Source organism: Limulus polyphemus, unplaced genomic scaffold (genome assembly GCF_000517525.1).
Source record: "Limulus polyphemus unplaced genomic scaffold, Limulus_polyphemus-2.1.2 Scaffold2742, whole genome shotgun sequence".
NCBI classification, from domain to species: Eukaryota; Metazoa; Arthropoda; class Merostomata; order Xiphosura; family Limulidae; genus Limulus; species Limulus polyphemus.
The window spans coordinates 39163-56741 of record NW_013668352.1 but is presented as its reverse complement, the minus strand read 5'-3'; the positions used below and the strand labels follow the sequence as shown (position 1 = coordinate 56741).

The following is a 17579-nucleotide window of genomic DNA, read 5'->3' as shown; positions in this document are numbered from 1 at the left end:
GTGAATATATTATAAATATCTTCTAATTTAGTGTCTTGAAAATGGCATTAATTTATTTTACGCATAGTCTGATCCCCAAAAGTGTCACTAATTAATTACGTACCATTTTGCCTTAAGAAGTATAATTTATTAATTGTGTCCATTAGGTCCATTAGTAAGCTTTTTTGTTTTTATTGTTATTAAGCACAAAGCTTCACAATGGACTATCTCTGTTCTGCCTACCAGGGGTATAAAAACCTGAATTTTACCCTAATAAGCCCTCAGACTTACCGTTGAGCCACCGGGGGACCTTTTGTTAAGCACTGTAGCGTTTAACTAATTGTTAGGCCTCACCAAGTATCCATTTTTGGCTTACCGAATATTAGTTGGCTAACTACGTGATAATCTAAATATTACATTTACATTCCCATAGTTATTAATAAGACTTTCGAGCGTTGCCTAGGGGATATCAAGCTGGACTGTGGATCCACGGCTCGCATCATGATGCTGTAAAAAAAAAAAAGAAAGAAAGAAACGGGCTACTTACTTTGGGGGCAGTGGGTACGTTATATGAATGCCACTCAAACCCCACTATTCAATTATAGTAACCCAAGAGTTGCTGGTTAGCGCTGTTGACTAAGTATTTTCCCTTTAGTCTATCATTTCAAAATTATGTACTGTTAGAGGAGCTAACCCTAATGTAGATTTGGGCGGATATCCGAAACAAAGCAAACCAACCTATAACTTTACTTCTATAATAGTCAAATTCTTGTATATTTCAGTTTTTAGACAGGGAATTAGTCATACAGCACTCTTTGTTCCGTCTTGTGTAAACTTTCTTTCTCTATAAGTCCTATAAACTCTGCGAAATACAATATATCAGTCCTGAGCTAGAAACTAAAGAAATTTCTTTGCGTATATTTTGAGACATTTGAAACTGTCTATATTTGCTTGGTTTTTCTCCTATACTATCTTGTGGATTTGGGTTTACTCAGGGATTCTTGACTGTCTATATTTAATTAGTTCTACTTCTATACTATCTTGTGGATTTGGGTCTTCTCAGGGATTCTTGACTGTCTATATTTCATTAGTTCTACTTCTATACTATCTTGTGGATTTGGGTCTTCTCAGGGATTCTTGACTGTCTATATTTCCTTGGTTCTACTTCTATACTGTCTTGTGGATTTGGGTTTTCTCAAGGGTTCTTTACTGTCCATATTTCCATGGTTGTGATTTTAGCCTTCTGAAGGTTTTTCACTGACAGACTTCAAAGTATTTTGTCTATAGTGTCTTATATGTTTGTGTCTTAAATGTACTCTCTCACTAGATAAAAAATACTTAATTAATATAAACTTATAGCTCTGGATCTATAAAAGGACCTTTCAGTAATTGTATCTGTTATTCTTCGATTCCTTACCATAGTCCATTTTTAACCACGCATGTCTGGTCTTAAAAGTTCCCTGATTAAGACAACTGGCAAATATCGCATAATTTTTACATTACATCATCTTGTAAACTGACAATAGATCTTCCAGATTATAGATTATACCAACTTGTAAAATGATAATATCTTCCCATTTGTGTATTAAATAATATTGTAGTCAAATTTTCACCATTTGTAGATTGCATATTTTTGTAAACAAACAAAAATATTATAATTTTGAGATTACATCATCTTGTAGATTGACAAAAGATTTTTCCAATTATAAATATTACCACTTTGCACGCAATAAAAATATCCATTTTCACATTTCCTTTTCTTATAAATAGACAAAAACCTTTATATTTCATGATAATATAAACAAAGTCCTTCAACTTTTAAGATTACATAACAAAGATTATTTAATTTCCAAATTACACCAGTGCAAACTGGAATAATTCTTTTTCCATTTTTCTATTACTTCACGTTGTAAACAATGTTCTCACAATTTCTAGATTATATCATCTTATAATAAACAAGGGTTTCATCTTTTATTGGATATATAATCATTTAAATAATCATCTTATAATTTCTAGATTACATCATCTTGTAAGTAGAGTTCTCATCTTTTCTAGATTACATCATCTTGTCAACAAAGTTGTCATCATTTATGGAATACGTCGTCATGTAAGCATAAATCTCATCATTTCTAGATTATAACATCTTATAAAAAAAGTTGTCATCATTTCCAAATTACATCATCTTATAAGTAGAGTTATCATCTTTTCTAGATTACATCATCTTGTAAACAAAGTTGCCATCATTTCTAGATTGCATCATCTTGTAAACAAAGTTGTCATCATTTATGGGTACGTCATCATATAAACATAAATCTCATCATTTCTAGATTACATCATCTTATAAAGAAAGTTGTAATCATTTCTGAAACCACATATAAAACTTTTAGTTAGCTAAAAGAAGTTACCCCTGTAAGCACTAGCTTAACTTACTTGCTGTCCACCTTACTACTGCGGGTCGTTACTGACGAATCCCCCCCCTTCCCTTCCACATTAAACCGGTCGGTTCTATAACTATCCTGATTGAGTTCTTCAATCTCGTGCACGACTGTCCAGTTCAGTTGCATCAATTTTGATCAAAGCAGTCTCTTCTTTTTTTGCCTTTATTTTTAGTGATTCGAAGACCACTCACAGAACTAACATAGTTAGGCACATACCAAAAAAAAGGGAGAGAGAGAATTTTCAGTGAGTAATAGTTGTAAAGTTGTAATACATATCCTTCTGTTTCATCTAGTAGTTTTTTAACTTAAGAATACTTGTTGATAAATTATATGTGGAAATCCAAGTACTAAAAGTGACAGCTTGTTTATAGAGTGAGATAAGGCTCAACTACTGACACACCACCGGTTAGATTATGCGTTTTTCTTCCCTGATGAATTGATTACTTCCATAAAATATTCACGTGCCAAGAAAACTGTGAGAAAGCCAAGGGGCTTCTCTTGAAAACTGTGGCATTTTGAAACGTAGCGACAAGCGAAATTACTAGGCTATGTCTCTGCCGAGAGCCACTTGCTGTTTTATCCAGTGGCCATTTACCAGAGGTGAGGACCCATGGTTGAGCTTGTCAGCAAGAGATTGGTTGTTGATAATCTCCGACGTAGACAAATTGTGTAGGACAAGAGTTGCTAGTAGAGTGTCTTTAAGTAATAATTCCACCCAACTTTCTATTCGCCATGTCATAACTAACACTGTTCAGGAAAATTACATAATTTCGTGAAAGTTTCGAAATGAGCATCTGGTCTTCAGAAAAAAAAAAAAAAAAGGCTGATGATGACAAAACCTTGTCGAAACGATGTACATTTGCTGTTATGTTAAAGTTATATTAAAGTTTTTCTTCATTACCCATTCAAGCCGTCTCCAAGCATTATTCAAAGTAAATGTGTTTGCTTGTATGTGCGTTTTGAAAATATTATTGTATCGTCGTAAGTTGTTTGTGTGTGTGAAAGAGAGACGAGCCAGATATTTACAAACTTTTCTCTCAATAATAATAAAGATAGCGACTAGAGTTGATTTTAGGGGGCGCTGTTGTAATGGATCCTTTAGTTTTACAGGTAAATAATAAAACAAAAATCAAATGATAGCTGGATATTTACATAGAAGCTATACTGTATATGCACATAGGTGAAACTGAACTGTGGAATTGATACTTTAATCACTGACCTTTCTCCCAGCTTTGTTGTTGTGGAGATTCATCAGTGATCGAGCATCCCACTCGAGCTCTCGTGCGTCCAGGAACCTGCGAGCTAGTCTCATCCCGTAGCGGACGTCAGCACTGCAGCCTCCCCACTTCCAGTCCCCCCATAGACTCATCCCGGCCTTCGTCCGATCACAACCGCACCTACTGATGTTCCCTCGACTGCACGCCTGGGTTACAGAGTACGTTACACCTGCGGAACTGATGGCGTAAACATACGCCGCTTCTCGGCTACCTGCGTCAAGATTAATATATTGATTACAGATGTTTTTAATAGTTACATGTCGCCTGATTTATTACGTATACCTAGCTGTATACTCCCTATTGGTTAGTCCACTGCTACGTTTGTAGTTAAACAACGCTCCTATTTCCATATTTATTCTTAGGTAAACAATACAAACAAACAGATACGTACTTAATATTGTATTTGTAATTAAATCGTATCATATAGCTTAATAAAATATTACAAAGGTTTGAGTACTTTATATTAAAACGATTTTAGATATGCAAATCAGCAAGTCATATGACAACCATATCCTATAAACAGTCGCAGTATCAGAACTACATTTTAGCATGGTTTTGTGTTACCTAGGAAGTGTGATACCACCCATGTTGACTACTTTTCGGAAGAGTAAATAATAATCATTTCCGACCCAAAAGATACATACATTCAAATCATAAAAAATGTGTTTAGATCGAGGATTTAGAATTTCCAGGACGGTGGTGGTATCCTTTATAATTAATGGTATTGAAAACAAAAGAATGAGGATCAACTTGAGGAACCAAGACCATCCCAAAGAGGTCTGCAACAAGTCGTATCCCAGCCAAGCAAACTGCGACGTTTTGTAACTGGTGAAAGTCCATAAACACAAAAACCTGTAGCAAAAGCCACCCACATACCCAAGGCAGTATTATAAAACATTATCAAAATATCACGTGTTCACGGTTTGTTTCCACGACATATCTATTCAATCGTCGCATATCTCAAGCAGCTGGAGAATAAAACGTAATTCCACACTATTTTCACGCTATTCCACATGATATTCTTTATTTCTATACGACTAGAGTGTTAAAACAGGCTCTTGGTAATCATTGTCCTCGTACACTTGATATATTCTGGAAACAATGCAAGGTTGAGTAAAATGTTTTGGACATGACAAAACGACGAAGACTTTTCATTTAACACTTTGCACGGTTGTCAGATAGAAAATGACCGGATGTGGTATCAAGGGCTTTAACAACATGGTACTCATCATTTGTACAGATCCAAATAGTCAAGGTTTTCTAACTAGTTGAGAACTCGCTTTACTTACTCATCAAAACGTTTTAATTACCACTGTGTGACTTTTTTGAAATACACCCGCATGTATAGTCACAACAGATCCATCGTTCGACACATGTAGTCAGGGATATGAAAGCCATATACACATCTGGTTTCATACGTTTGTGTCAAACTAGTAGTGACCGAACTTATATACACAATAAACAATTATTGTTAACTGAAGGATTAAGTGTAAAAAGGTATAACAAGGAATATCATAAGTACTGAAAAAAAAAAAAACTTGCACCGGTTCTTAGCAAAAGAGGGCGCTGGCTATAATTATAACCTAACTCTCGGATTTAGTTCACTCGTATAATTTCATTGAAGTCACTTAATGCCACTAGGTGGCTCTATTCAGGCATTTCAAGTAAAGTTTAACAAAAGTCTGGCATCAACAACGTCTTAGGCACGCGTGTCCAAGCTGGTGATGATCGAAGTGACCAAAAGACGAGTCTCAGAACAAGCTGCTCTGTCGACTTTTTAATTTGAAACCTAAACCTTCCATGATCAATATAAATTTTAACTTAAAAAGCGTTAGTAGTAATAAGTGATATGAATTGCAACATAAATACTTGTTACTAAATTAATGGAGGTTATAATTATTTTTCTACGTGGATTAATAGGTCATTACAATGCTCAATAGATGGCGATACAATACAATTTAAATATAAATTTACTAGTGATCGTTTCTTTATTTATTTGGAAATAATATTAAAATGTAATAATTTAAGCTATTCTCGTGATTCGAAGTAAAAGTTTTGTTTCTAGTGCAGCAAAAACACTTTTTTGCACAAAATATATCATATCTTTACTACAAGTTTTATCCAAATTTTCCTTGTGAACACATGCAGTAAATATGTCTAATATTAAACTTACTTCTACAAGAAAATTAAGTAGCTGTTGTTAATTAACACTATAAAACATTTATTCGGGTCACCATGTGAATTAAAAGGATCCTAAAATTTGTGGGCCTAACCTGGCTTGGTGGTTAGAGCGCTCGTCTCGCAAATCTGAAGGTCGCGGGTGCGAATCCTCATTACCGAACATACTCGCCCTTTCAGCCGTGGGGGTGTTATATATGTGACGGTCATTCCCACTATTCATAGATAAAAGAGTAGCACAAGAATTGGCGATGGGTGGTGATGACTAGCTGCTTTCCCTCTAGTCTTTCACTGCTAAATTGGGGACAGCTAGCGCAGATAGCCCTCGTGTAACTTTGCGCGACATTCAAAACAAACCAAACCTAAAATATGTAGAAAAATGTACTATTTTTAGCTTCATGTCAAATACTTATTTATTTGTACGCTGGTAACATATATACACTATCTAAGATTATAAAACTGGAGGTATGGCTGCTCTAATATGTTGACTCAAATAAACCACCAGCTAAGACTATAGAAGTATAACGTACTGTAACATGGTAGCTTTGGTAAACCACCAGCTAAGACTATGAAGGTGATGTACTAGATATCTTTCAAATAAAACAATTTCATTTCAGTAAGATAATTGAACTGGGAATTATTATCTAACATAATCTTCATTTTAGTTAATTTATGTACATTTTGCTCGATGGGAGACAAAAAGACGAACTGAATACACTACGTAAAGAATACTTGTTAACTGCAGGCATATCATATATGTTTATATCTGGTTTCGTTATTCACATAACTTTTTTTCGTTTATTTAGTTCGTATACAATTTTAGCACAAATGCATGGTCCAGAAATTCATTAGATTGCCTTGTTATACATGCTTGGTTTCTTTGTTCTCTAGAGTAGATAATATTTATTCCGGCTAAGAGGATATTACAGTAAGATATAGCGTCCGGGTTGAAAGGAATAGCGACTGTAATATCCTTTGTTGGCCGAGCTGACGTTGTCTGAATCTAACAGCCAACCAATGCTGTGAAAGAAAAAGGTCACGAGGTACGCTGTCGACTAGATAAAAAACTGTATTTACCTGTTGAGTTCAGGTGCGATTTCTTGAATCAGTTCTAACAGGAGATTGTGCAGAGAAAACCATACTTGAAAATAATCGTGTTTTAGTAGAGGTTCGATTGTGATTCTCTCTGAGTAAGTACATAGGCTGTGTTTTCTTTTTATGTGTTATATAATAAAATTGTGTTCATTTTTACTAAATCTGTCCAGTCTCGTTATTTATACGTAGTAGGAAGCCTCAATTAAGTTATCAGATTCACAATTATTTTCCTAACTTTCAAAGCGAATGTACTGTTATTAATAGGTGTTATTGTCGTGAAATCAGTTTTTAAGTAAAAATAACACATATATGCACCTTTAGAACTACAACTCGAGAGAGTGCTTTCAGATCAACGGATCAAGTTTGTCCCCACTCAGCTAGCAGCATCATTTAGATTTTTTAACAAATGATGTTGAACTAACACTGATGTGTAAACGTCTTGGATCAAGTTTGTCCTCACTCAGCTAGTTGCATCATTTAGAGTTTTTTAACAAATGATGTTGAGTTGACACTGGTCTGTAAACGTCTTGGATCAAGTTTGTCCCCACTCAGCTAGTAGCGTCATTTAGATTTTTTTAACAAATGATGTTGAGTTGACACTGGTCTGTAAACGTCTTGGATCAAGTTTGTCCCCACTCAGCTAGTAGCGTCATTTAGATTTTTTGACAAATGATGTTGAACTAACACTGATCTGCAAACATCTTGGATCAAGTTTGTCCCCACTCAGCTTGTAGCATCATTTAGATTTTTTTGACAAATGATGTTGAACTAACACTGATCTGCAAACGTCCTGGATCAAATTGTCCTCGTTCTGCTGGTAGCATCATTTCGATTTTTTATCATATTCTGCTGAATTACCAATGATCCAAGTACTTTTTAGTTCAAACTTGACCAGGCTTGACCAGTTATGTTAAATATCCGTTGACCATAAGACATTTTTGGTTGGATTTTACCTCACTCTGCTGGTAGCATAATTCAGATTTTTATGAAATTATGTCGAATTAACACTGATCTACAAACGTTTTGTGTCAGATTTGTTCATGCTCTGCTTGTAGCAAAACTTAGGTTTTCATCACATTATGTTGAGCTACTAGGACGTTTACAGATCAGTGTCAGTTCAACATCATTTGTTAAAAAATCTAAATGATGCTACTAGCTGAGTGGGGACAAACTTCATCCAGAATGTCTTTGGATCAGTGGTAATTTAATATTTGATAGAAAACGATATCGATATTACCAGCAGAGCGAGGAGAAATTGAACAAAAAAGAGACCTCTTCCTGGGAATTCAGAGCTGTCATCGAACTTTAGATGGTTTCTGATTGGTCTAGCTAGAAAAGACAATTTGATAAGCTTTCTAGCTATAAGTTTTTAAAGTCAGTTTTGGTCGAAAATACAGATTTATCTCGTGTTGGGAAGGTAGATAAAGAGATTACTGATCTTATATTGCAAAAAGAAATCATGTATTTATTCAGTCAACTTACAAGATATAGCTAATATTTCCAACAGCTGAACAGTGTAAATACATTTATTGTTTAGTTTTCTACGTCATCTTTGATGCCTATGTATTTGTTTGTATTTGATTTACATCAACGCTCACTTTTATCCCGTCGTGGTCATCAACCTCACCTGGAATTTACCTGGCGGCCAGATCATCTCAATCCTGTTACTGTGGTGTTTACTTGGGTTTACCTTCAATATTGCCAAATGCGATACGTATTCTAAGGGTTTGTGCATAAAGAATGCACTACTACATCTACGAATTACTCTGTACGCATACTGATCACTGTACCTACATATTCTGTAAGTATACTAAAGTCTGAACTACACACACACACACGCACGCACACACTGGAGGTTCTGTTCATATACTAAATACTGTGTATACACAATGCAATGTAAACTGTACATACAGATTCTGTAAGTATACTGAAGTCTGAACGTACACACACTGGAAGTTCTGTTCATATACTAAATACTGTGTATATAGAATACACTGTAAACTGTACTTACACGTTCTGTAAGTATACTGAAGTCTGAACGTACATACACACTAAAGATTCTGTTCATATACTAAATATTGTTTATATACAATACACTGTAAACTGCATATTATTTACACGTTCTGTAAGTATACTGAAGTCTGAACGTACACACACACTAAAGATTCTGTTCATATACTATATACTGTTTATATACAATACACTGTAAACTGTACTTACACGTTCTGTAAGTATACTGAAGTCTGAACGGACATACACACTAAAGATTCTGTTCATATACTAAATACTGTTTATATACAATACACTGTAAACTGTACTTACACGTTCTGTAAGTAAACTGACGTCTGAACGTACACACACACACTAAAGATTCTTTTCATATACTAAATACTGTGTTCGTTATTCAAAAACCTATGAGGTAATAAAGAAAACGTGGCAAACAGAGAAAAGTCCTTGAATCTAAAGATGGTAAAATTAGCCTATAAACGCAAGCCTATACTTGCAAAGTCGTCAATAAATTAATGTTGCTTTTTTTTAGATGAAAAACAATCGAACAACTCATATATCAAAAAAAAAAAAACATTAATTAAATGAAATAGTCTCCATTCTTATCGATGGTGCTTTTCCATCTTACATTCAGTTTGTTAATTCCCTGATTAAGGAAATCACTTGGCTTTGAAGCAAAAACATGTCGATGTCCTCTTTAACACCTTTCACATTTGCATACGTTTTCCCATTAAGATGGTGTTGCAGCGAACGAAAAAAGATGGTAATCTGATGGTGCCATATCTGGAGAATATGGTGAGTGGGGGAGAACTTCCCAACCCAACTCCATAATATTGTGTTGCGTCAAACGTACCACATGTGGACGTGCATTGTCGTGAAGAAGAACACCTTTCCGAATGACGAGTGAAGGGGGCGTTCTGATGAAGGGCTTGATTTAAACGTTCCAGTTGCTGACTATAGCTCTCTGCATTGACAGCTCGCTGGGGATTGAGGAGTTCGAAATGAATTACTCCTTTGATGTCCAACCAAATGCAAAGCATCACTTTCTGCGGATGGAGTCCAGAGTTTGGGGTCGGAAATGTTTTTTTTTCTAGGACTGAGCCATTGTTTTTGGCGTTTAATATTCACATAGAGAATCCATTTTTCATCACCTGTGATAGTTCTGTCCAAAAATGGCTCATACGCATTACGCACCAGAAGAGATGAAGCAACGTTCACACGTTGGAAGCAATGATCATTGGAAGTTATTGAGACACCAAACACCTTCTTTATGGAGTTTTCCGTATTCCTTAGATGTTTACGTATTTTTTAATGAGAGTCATGCAATTTCAGGGCCATTTCTCGAGTGTGTTGCCTTGGGTCAGACTCAACAAGTGCCTTCAGAGCATCAATATCAATTCCAACATGTCGCCCTCTGCCATCACAGTTTTTAAGGCTAAAGTCACCTGAACGAAATTTACTGAACTATCGTTGACAATTACGAACGTTCAAAACATTTTCATAAACTTCTTTGATATTATTTGTGCCTACAGAGACGTTGTTTCCCTTCATGTATTCAAACAGCATTACATGCCAAACGTGTGTCTCGTCGTGTGCCATCACTATAAGGGATTAAAGTATACTAAACTTTACACATTATATAGGCTACCATAAAGTGACGTTTAGGCGGTTCGTTTAACTATTATACGTGATGTACGTTTTTTAGGGGTTGTTAATGAAAGTGTTCCAAAACGCGACATTAATTTCTTGACGATCTAATAAATTCAGGGTTAATGGGGAGCAGAGTTAATTCTAAGTTCAGATTTTTTTATTGGTGTTGGATTTTTAAAATAAAAGTGATTGAGATACATGTTATCTAGTTTTTTGACCTCAACTAATTACTGCTGTTAGTTCCAACTAGTAAATAAAAAGCACAGAATAAATAAAGTTGAGGTGAACGTAGGTTAGGCGTGGCTGGCGTGTACTAGTTACTTGTTTGTTATGGACAACGAAAAAGGAAAGTTAACTGTAAGCAAGGACATTGTAACAGGTAATGGATTTTGAAGTTTGCTACAAATTAAGCAAAATTTAAGCCATATAAACAGAGAAATACGATCACGTGTTTGTTATTAATAAAAGATCAAAAACAAAGACAACTCCATAAGTATTCGGTCATCTTCTTCTTAACAAAACTATAATGAATAACCCATGTGAATATGAACAATGCAACACGTGTCTTGGAAGGTCGGCAGCTGTCACAGACAGGTAAACTGGAGTTAAAATGTCACGAGAAAAGAAGGTCACGTACCTTTTCACAGAAGTGGTTATTGGGTGCATCAGTGGTATTGTGAGTACACGAGACGTTTTACCCCGCCTACCTAGGTAAATATCAAACAAAGCTACACGCCTGTCACCAAGTCCAGTACCCAGGACTTTTATGAGAGTCCAGTATCGTAACTCAGCACTCCTGTGGGAAGGGCTGTATATTGTAAACCGATTTTCACAACTTATTGTGGCATATAAAATTATATAAAACCATTTTGCTTCGAATTATAAAGTTTGAAAACCTTTTGGATTGGTATTGAAAACAAAACGTTATTACAAGTTTAACAAAGCAACAAATGTACAACGTTAGACTTGTGTTAAAATATTTTTTCCGTACCCATTCAAACCGTCTTCAAACTTTATTGTGCCAAAATGGGATCTTCGCCCCCAAATTTGCTTTGAATTAGTTGTATCAGAAAAAGGGTCTACATTTGAAGTGTACGAGTTGTCCTAAGAGTGAACACGATGTTCCCAGAGATTCACGACCGATCCTAAATGATTCAGGCTGGGTAACATATCTATAGTCATAACTAACAGTCTGTCTAGCTGTTAATTATTCAACACTTAGTTTTCTGTCTGTACGGGTTTTGTTCTACGTATGGCAATAATTTATAAACTGTGATCGAGCTCCGTGCCACAAGAAGGCTTACTGCTTTCAATGAGACTGAAATTCTGTGTTGTCTTAAATCAAGTTGCGTTCGATAGTTTCTTTCATATCTTTAAAAATAACCCACTAGTAGTTCAGCGGTAAGCTTGTGAGTTAATAATGCGAAACTGCGAGGTTCGATCCTTGCAATGAGCACAGCACAGGTAGCCCAGTGTGTGTACATTGAAATAAGTTAATCTTTAAAATAACTAATGCGCTAACTAGACCAGTTTTGACCAAACTTGAAACGGTTTGATTTTCTAGAATGTTAAAAATCACTACAATCTAAGTACAAAATGAAAACCAACATCAGGAAGTAATACCAATCGTATATGTTCTTATGGTTACTTTACTTGAGAATAATTTGATTGTCTAGAAATTTAGAAATCACTACAATCTAAGAACAAAATACAAACCAACACCAGGAAATAATACCAAACTTATAGGGTTTTTGGCTATCTTATCTTGTAAGAATGTGATTTTCTAAAACAGTAGAAATCTGTACAATCTAAGAACAAAATACAAACTAACACCAGGAAGTGTTTTGTGGCTACTTTATCTACTTCAACTCCTACTGATATGCACTTCCTAAATTCAGATGTTCACCTAACAATTTGAGAGGAGAACCTCTTAATTTTACAGGGCAGGTCTCAGACATCGAATACAACTAGTATCCCTACATTTGAAGTCAACACCCCAGGAACCACTACTTAATTAGTATCCCTACATTTGAAGTCAACACCCCAGGAACCACTACTTAATTAGTATCCCTACATTTGAAGCCAACACCTCAGGAACCACTACTTAACTAGTATCCCTACATTTGAAGCCAACACCCCAGGAACCACTACTTAACTAGTATCCCTACATTTAAAGCCAACACCCCAGGAACCACTACTTAACTAGTATCCCTACATTTGAAGCCAACACCCCAGCAACCACTACTTAACTAGTATCCCTACATTTAAAGCCAACACACCAGGAACCACTACTTAACTAGTATCCCTACATTTAAAGCCAACACCCCAGGAATCACTACTTAACTAGTATCCCTACATTTGAAGCCAACACCCCAGCAACCACTACTTAACTAGTATCCCTACATTTGAAGCCAACACCCCAGGAACCACTACTTAAATGCATGAAGCCATTCAAGTTGTAAAAATTCCTGGCGATTTGGAACTCTCGCCCAATGAACGAAATATCCTTAATAAATGACTTAAGTTTGTCCCTATCAGAAGTAGTGTTGACACAATGGAAGATATCGAACGTTTTTTTTTCACAGACTAGGACTGAAAACTCATTTTTCCAAAATTTCTTCTAAAATTACCCCTTCCTGTGATCCCTTTTCTAAATTTTCTTCAAACACTCCTCATAGACGCCACCCTCCGGTAAGTTCATCGTACTTGATTACTTCATTCGTTAGTGTAGGAATGAAATCAACGAATTAGATTTAAACCTGAATACTGAATCTGAAAATATCTCTCATGATGAACAATTAGCTTTAAATAGTCTGCAACAAAGAGACGACATAGAGCAAGAAATTCCTAAACTATGTGTTTTTGTAGCTACTTTACCATAGCAATGTTTTATCTTTAATAACCAGCGTCACCTAAGTAAACTTACCAATCTTCGTTGGAAGAGAAATTTAACAAAGGAAATCAACCTTATACTAATCAACGCTTAGATTGAGTTTTTCAAATGATCATCTATTGAATATTGGAGTACTTTCAGTGTTGCAGAATAAATATATTCGACTAAAAAGGTAGTTCCTGTGATTATGGAAAGATTTCATTTCTTTAAAGCTTGTATAATAGTAATCATGTAGTAAAATGTGAGGAATACTGATAAATGAAAATATATAATTAATAAAGATGAGCAGGAGTAAGAGAAATGTATAAAGCGTAAGAGCTGACGAGTTACATAAAATAGAAGGTGTTAAATAAATTCAATATTTTTCAATACATAAAAAGTAAATACACGAATTGCATATAAAAATTAACTTACTCCATTTTGTACCCAAATTTTCTATTGGTTTGTTGTACTTTCCAGGGGGGGGGGCTCTCTACTGATTTATTTCATTTTCTATAGAGAATTATCATTGGTTTGTGATATTTTTTACGAGGTGTTCCTATCGGCTTTCTCCATTTTCTCCAGAGAGTTCTTATTGCTTCATCATATTGCTTACTTCGATTTGATAACAACATAAAATAAAAACGAACTACTCCAACATAAAATATCTTATGAAACTTATCCTTCTAAAAGATCATACTTTGAAGAAGTAATACATTCAGTTAGCAAAATATGAATTAATTCTGACAGAGTTGTAAATAAATGTTTTTAGCTCGTCATACAATTTTACTCGCACAAAGGGTGGTAATAATGGAGCCTAAAATGTAACATGTAATACTAAAAATCATACGTTGTGTTTTGTAGTAATTATCCGTTATATCTACTGTCAGCATTATGAAAATACGGAGGAAAAATATGTTTTATTAGAATTTCTTAAGTCTATGTTCCACAAAAAATATGTTTTAGAGAAATCTATTTTGGTAAATTATAAATGAGTACGTTACCATTGTTCAATTGAGGAACCAACAAAAGTTATTATATGTTTTATTTAGACTGTTACCTGGAAGTAAGAGTATTAACATACAGAGTTGAAACATTTGTTTGTGTAATGAGTAAAAAAGATAGATTTGTTACCTGTACATTACAATGTGCAATAAGGGTTAAAGAGAGTGATAAAAGCACAATTTAATCATGATGAGATTAACTCCTGGAATAAGCATGGGATGATAAGTGGTTAACATTTCGTGGTAAGAAGATAACATTTTAAGTACTTGATGGTAAAATTGTTATTTAATCATAACAATCAGCTCTCGGTAAACCTACCTATATATTGAGGGGTATAAATAAAGTTTACCGTAAACCCATCTATACAGTGAAAGATATAAATCTATCAATATAGTAAACTTGTTGTAAACAACTTACATGGTGACAAGATTAAACCTACAAACATACTGAACTCGCTGTAAACCTACCTACGTAGTGAGAATAATAAATCAACCAATATTATGAACTCGCTGTAAACCTACCTACATGGTGAGATGAATAAATCTTCCAACATAAGGAACTCGCTGTAAACCTACCTACATTGTGAGAAGAATAAATGAACCAACGTAATGTACTCGCTGTAAACCTACCTACATGGTGAGATGAATAAATCAATCAGTATTATGAACTCGCTGTAAGCCTACCTACATTGTGACGTAACGGTTTAAAATTAACATGCCGCTACAATCAGAGTTCAACAACAAAAACACAATTTATTCACAATAACAACACTTAATAAATACAGTTTATAAACAAATGCCTGGCCAAAACTTTTCACAATACTAATAAGTAATTTATCATGAATATTAATAAGTTATTTATCATGAATACTAATAAGTTATTTATCATGAATATTAATAAGCCAATAATAATAGAAACAGAACCACAAAAAACCTAATTCCAGAAAATATATACAACAATGACAATATTTTCAAACAATATCTTTCAATAACAATAACAATATCTTACAAACAGCAATAACTATACTCTTCAATATCTATCTCACGACTCTCTCTTAGTGAAGTTTCTGGCAGGGTATTTATTCACTAAGTAGATCACGAGAGTACAACCTCATGTGATCATAAATTTACATAATCTTCTGCTATATTAATAATACCTGTACATCACCGCTAGAGAAACTGGTGTCAGTTTCATCATACACAGATATATTTACTCAAAATACAAATTATTATGTGGAAGGTGAGTTAGCGTTTTAATGCAACTAAAAATTATAGACAAATTTAACGATAGAAGGAAATAATAAATGAACGATAAACACAATCATAATCATAAAAAATATATAACTTGCTATCTTATAGTGAGAGGTATAAACCTACCATCATAATGAACTCACTGTTAACATAAATACATAGTGAGAGGTATAAACCTACAAAAATAGTAATATCACTGCATATTGAAAGGTATAAACCTACCACCATAATGAACTTGCTATTAACATACCAACAAAGTGAGAGGTATAAACCTACCAACATAGTGATCTCACTGCATATTGAAAGGTATAAACTTACAAACATAGTGATCTTACTGCATATTGAAAGGTATAAACCTACCAACATAGTGATCTTACTGCATATTGAAAGGTATAAACCTACCAACATAGTGATCGTACTGCAAATTGAAAGGTATAAACCTACCATCATAATGAACTCGCTGTTAACATACCAACATAGTGAGTGGTATAAATTTACCAACATAGTGATCTTACTGCATATTGAAAGGTATAAACTTACAAACATAGTGATCTTACTGCATATTGAAAGGTATAAACCTACCAACATAGTGATCTTACTGCATATTGAAAGGTATAAACCTACCAACATAGTGATCTCACTGCATATTGAAAGGTATTAACGTTGTTCTTTGTGTCTAACCCAATCCTGCCACTCTTAGAACTCAACAGGTGTTTAATTACAAGGCTGTGATTACTTAATTTGTAAGAAGTCCTTAACTAGCAAGTGCTAGTGAGTTAATTCAATTGGTAGAGCACTTAGTAGTGTGATTGGTCTTGGGTTGACATACAGCTCTTGAGAAAGAAAATTGATAAACCCATTTTTTTATTTGCTCGGCTAGGATTCGAAACCGAGACTTTTCTTTTACCAAGTATATTAAAAGGTTAATCTACTAATAATTAAATCACTTTTTTTAAACAACTACCACATATTCCCATTTCTGTAATAATCCTATTGCTGATGACCAGAATTCGAACCCAAAACCTTCTATATAACAGGTGAGTGCTATACTAACCGAGGAAGATGGTTAACCTACCAGCTTCTCTGGTATGACGCTTTTTCAAGAACTCAAACAACACTTGAATACTGTGCAAGTTTAGCATAATTACAAATATCACAAGAACACTTTGACTACCCCTTGATCTCTTAACTAAAATTTCGAACTTAAGTGTGGGGGAGGGGCAAATTATCAAAAGACTCCAAAGAACCATTTCATTGTCAATTGTAGGAAAACTCAAGAGGAATAAAATAACTGTTAACAATTTCATTAAAATAACTGCCGATTTTTTTAGCTATTAAATCTTACACTTTATTGAGTGCGAGAAATTAGTTAAAAAACATCAACAGCTCTTCTACACATAACACGTTCTTAATCATCTACACGTGAAACGTTCTTAATCATCTATACGTGAAACGTTCCTACTCTTCTTCACATGACACGTTCTGACTATTCTATATATCACACGTTCCTACTCTTCTACACATGACACGTTCTGACTATTCTATATATCATACGTTCCTACTCTTCTACACATGACACGTTCTGGCTATTCTATATATCACACGTTCCTACTCTTCTACACATGACACGTTCTGACTATTCTATATATCATACGTTCCTACTCTTCTACACATGACACGTTCTGACTATTCTATATATCACACTTTCCTACTCTTCTACACATGACACGTTTATTATTCTATATATCATACGTTCCTACTCTTCTACACATGACACCTTCTGACTATTCTATATATCATACGTTCCTACTCTTCTACACATGACACC

The 17579-nt window shown here is 34.6% G+C and overlaps 1 protein-coding gene across 1 annotated transcript in view; it reads right to left on the bottom strand.

Annotated features, from left to right (window-relative positions):
• LOC106467795 (protein Wnt-7b-like) overlaps positions 1 to 17579 on the bottom strand; it is a gene marked incomplete at its 5' end in the record, with an annotated part of 41777 nt that overhangs the window by 5898 nt on the left and 18300 nt on the right. Inside the window, one exon of the mRNA XM_022395992.1 lies at positions 3637 to 3905. Coding sequence (XP_022251700.1) covers positions 3637 to 3905 — 269 coding nt within the window. The remainder of the gene's footprint in view (positions 1 to 3636; positions 3906 to 17579) is intronic.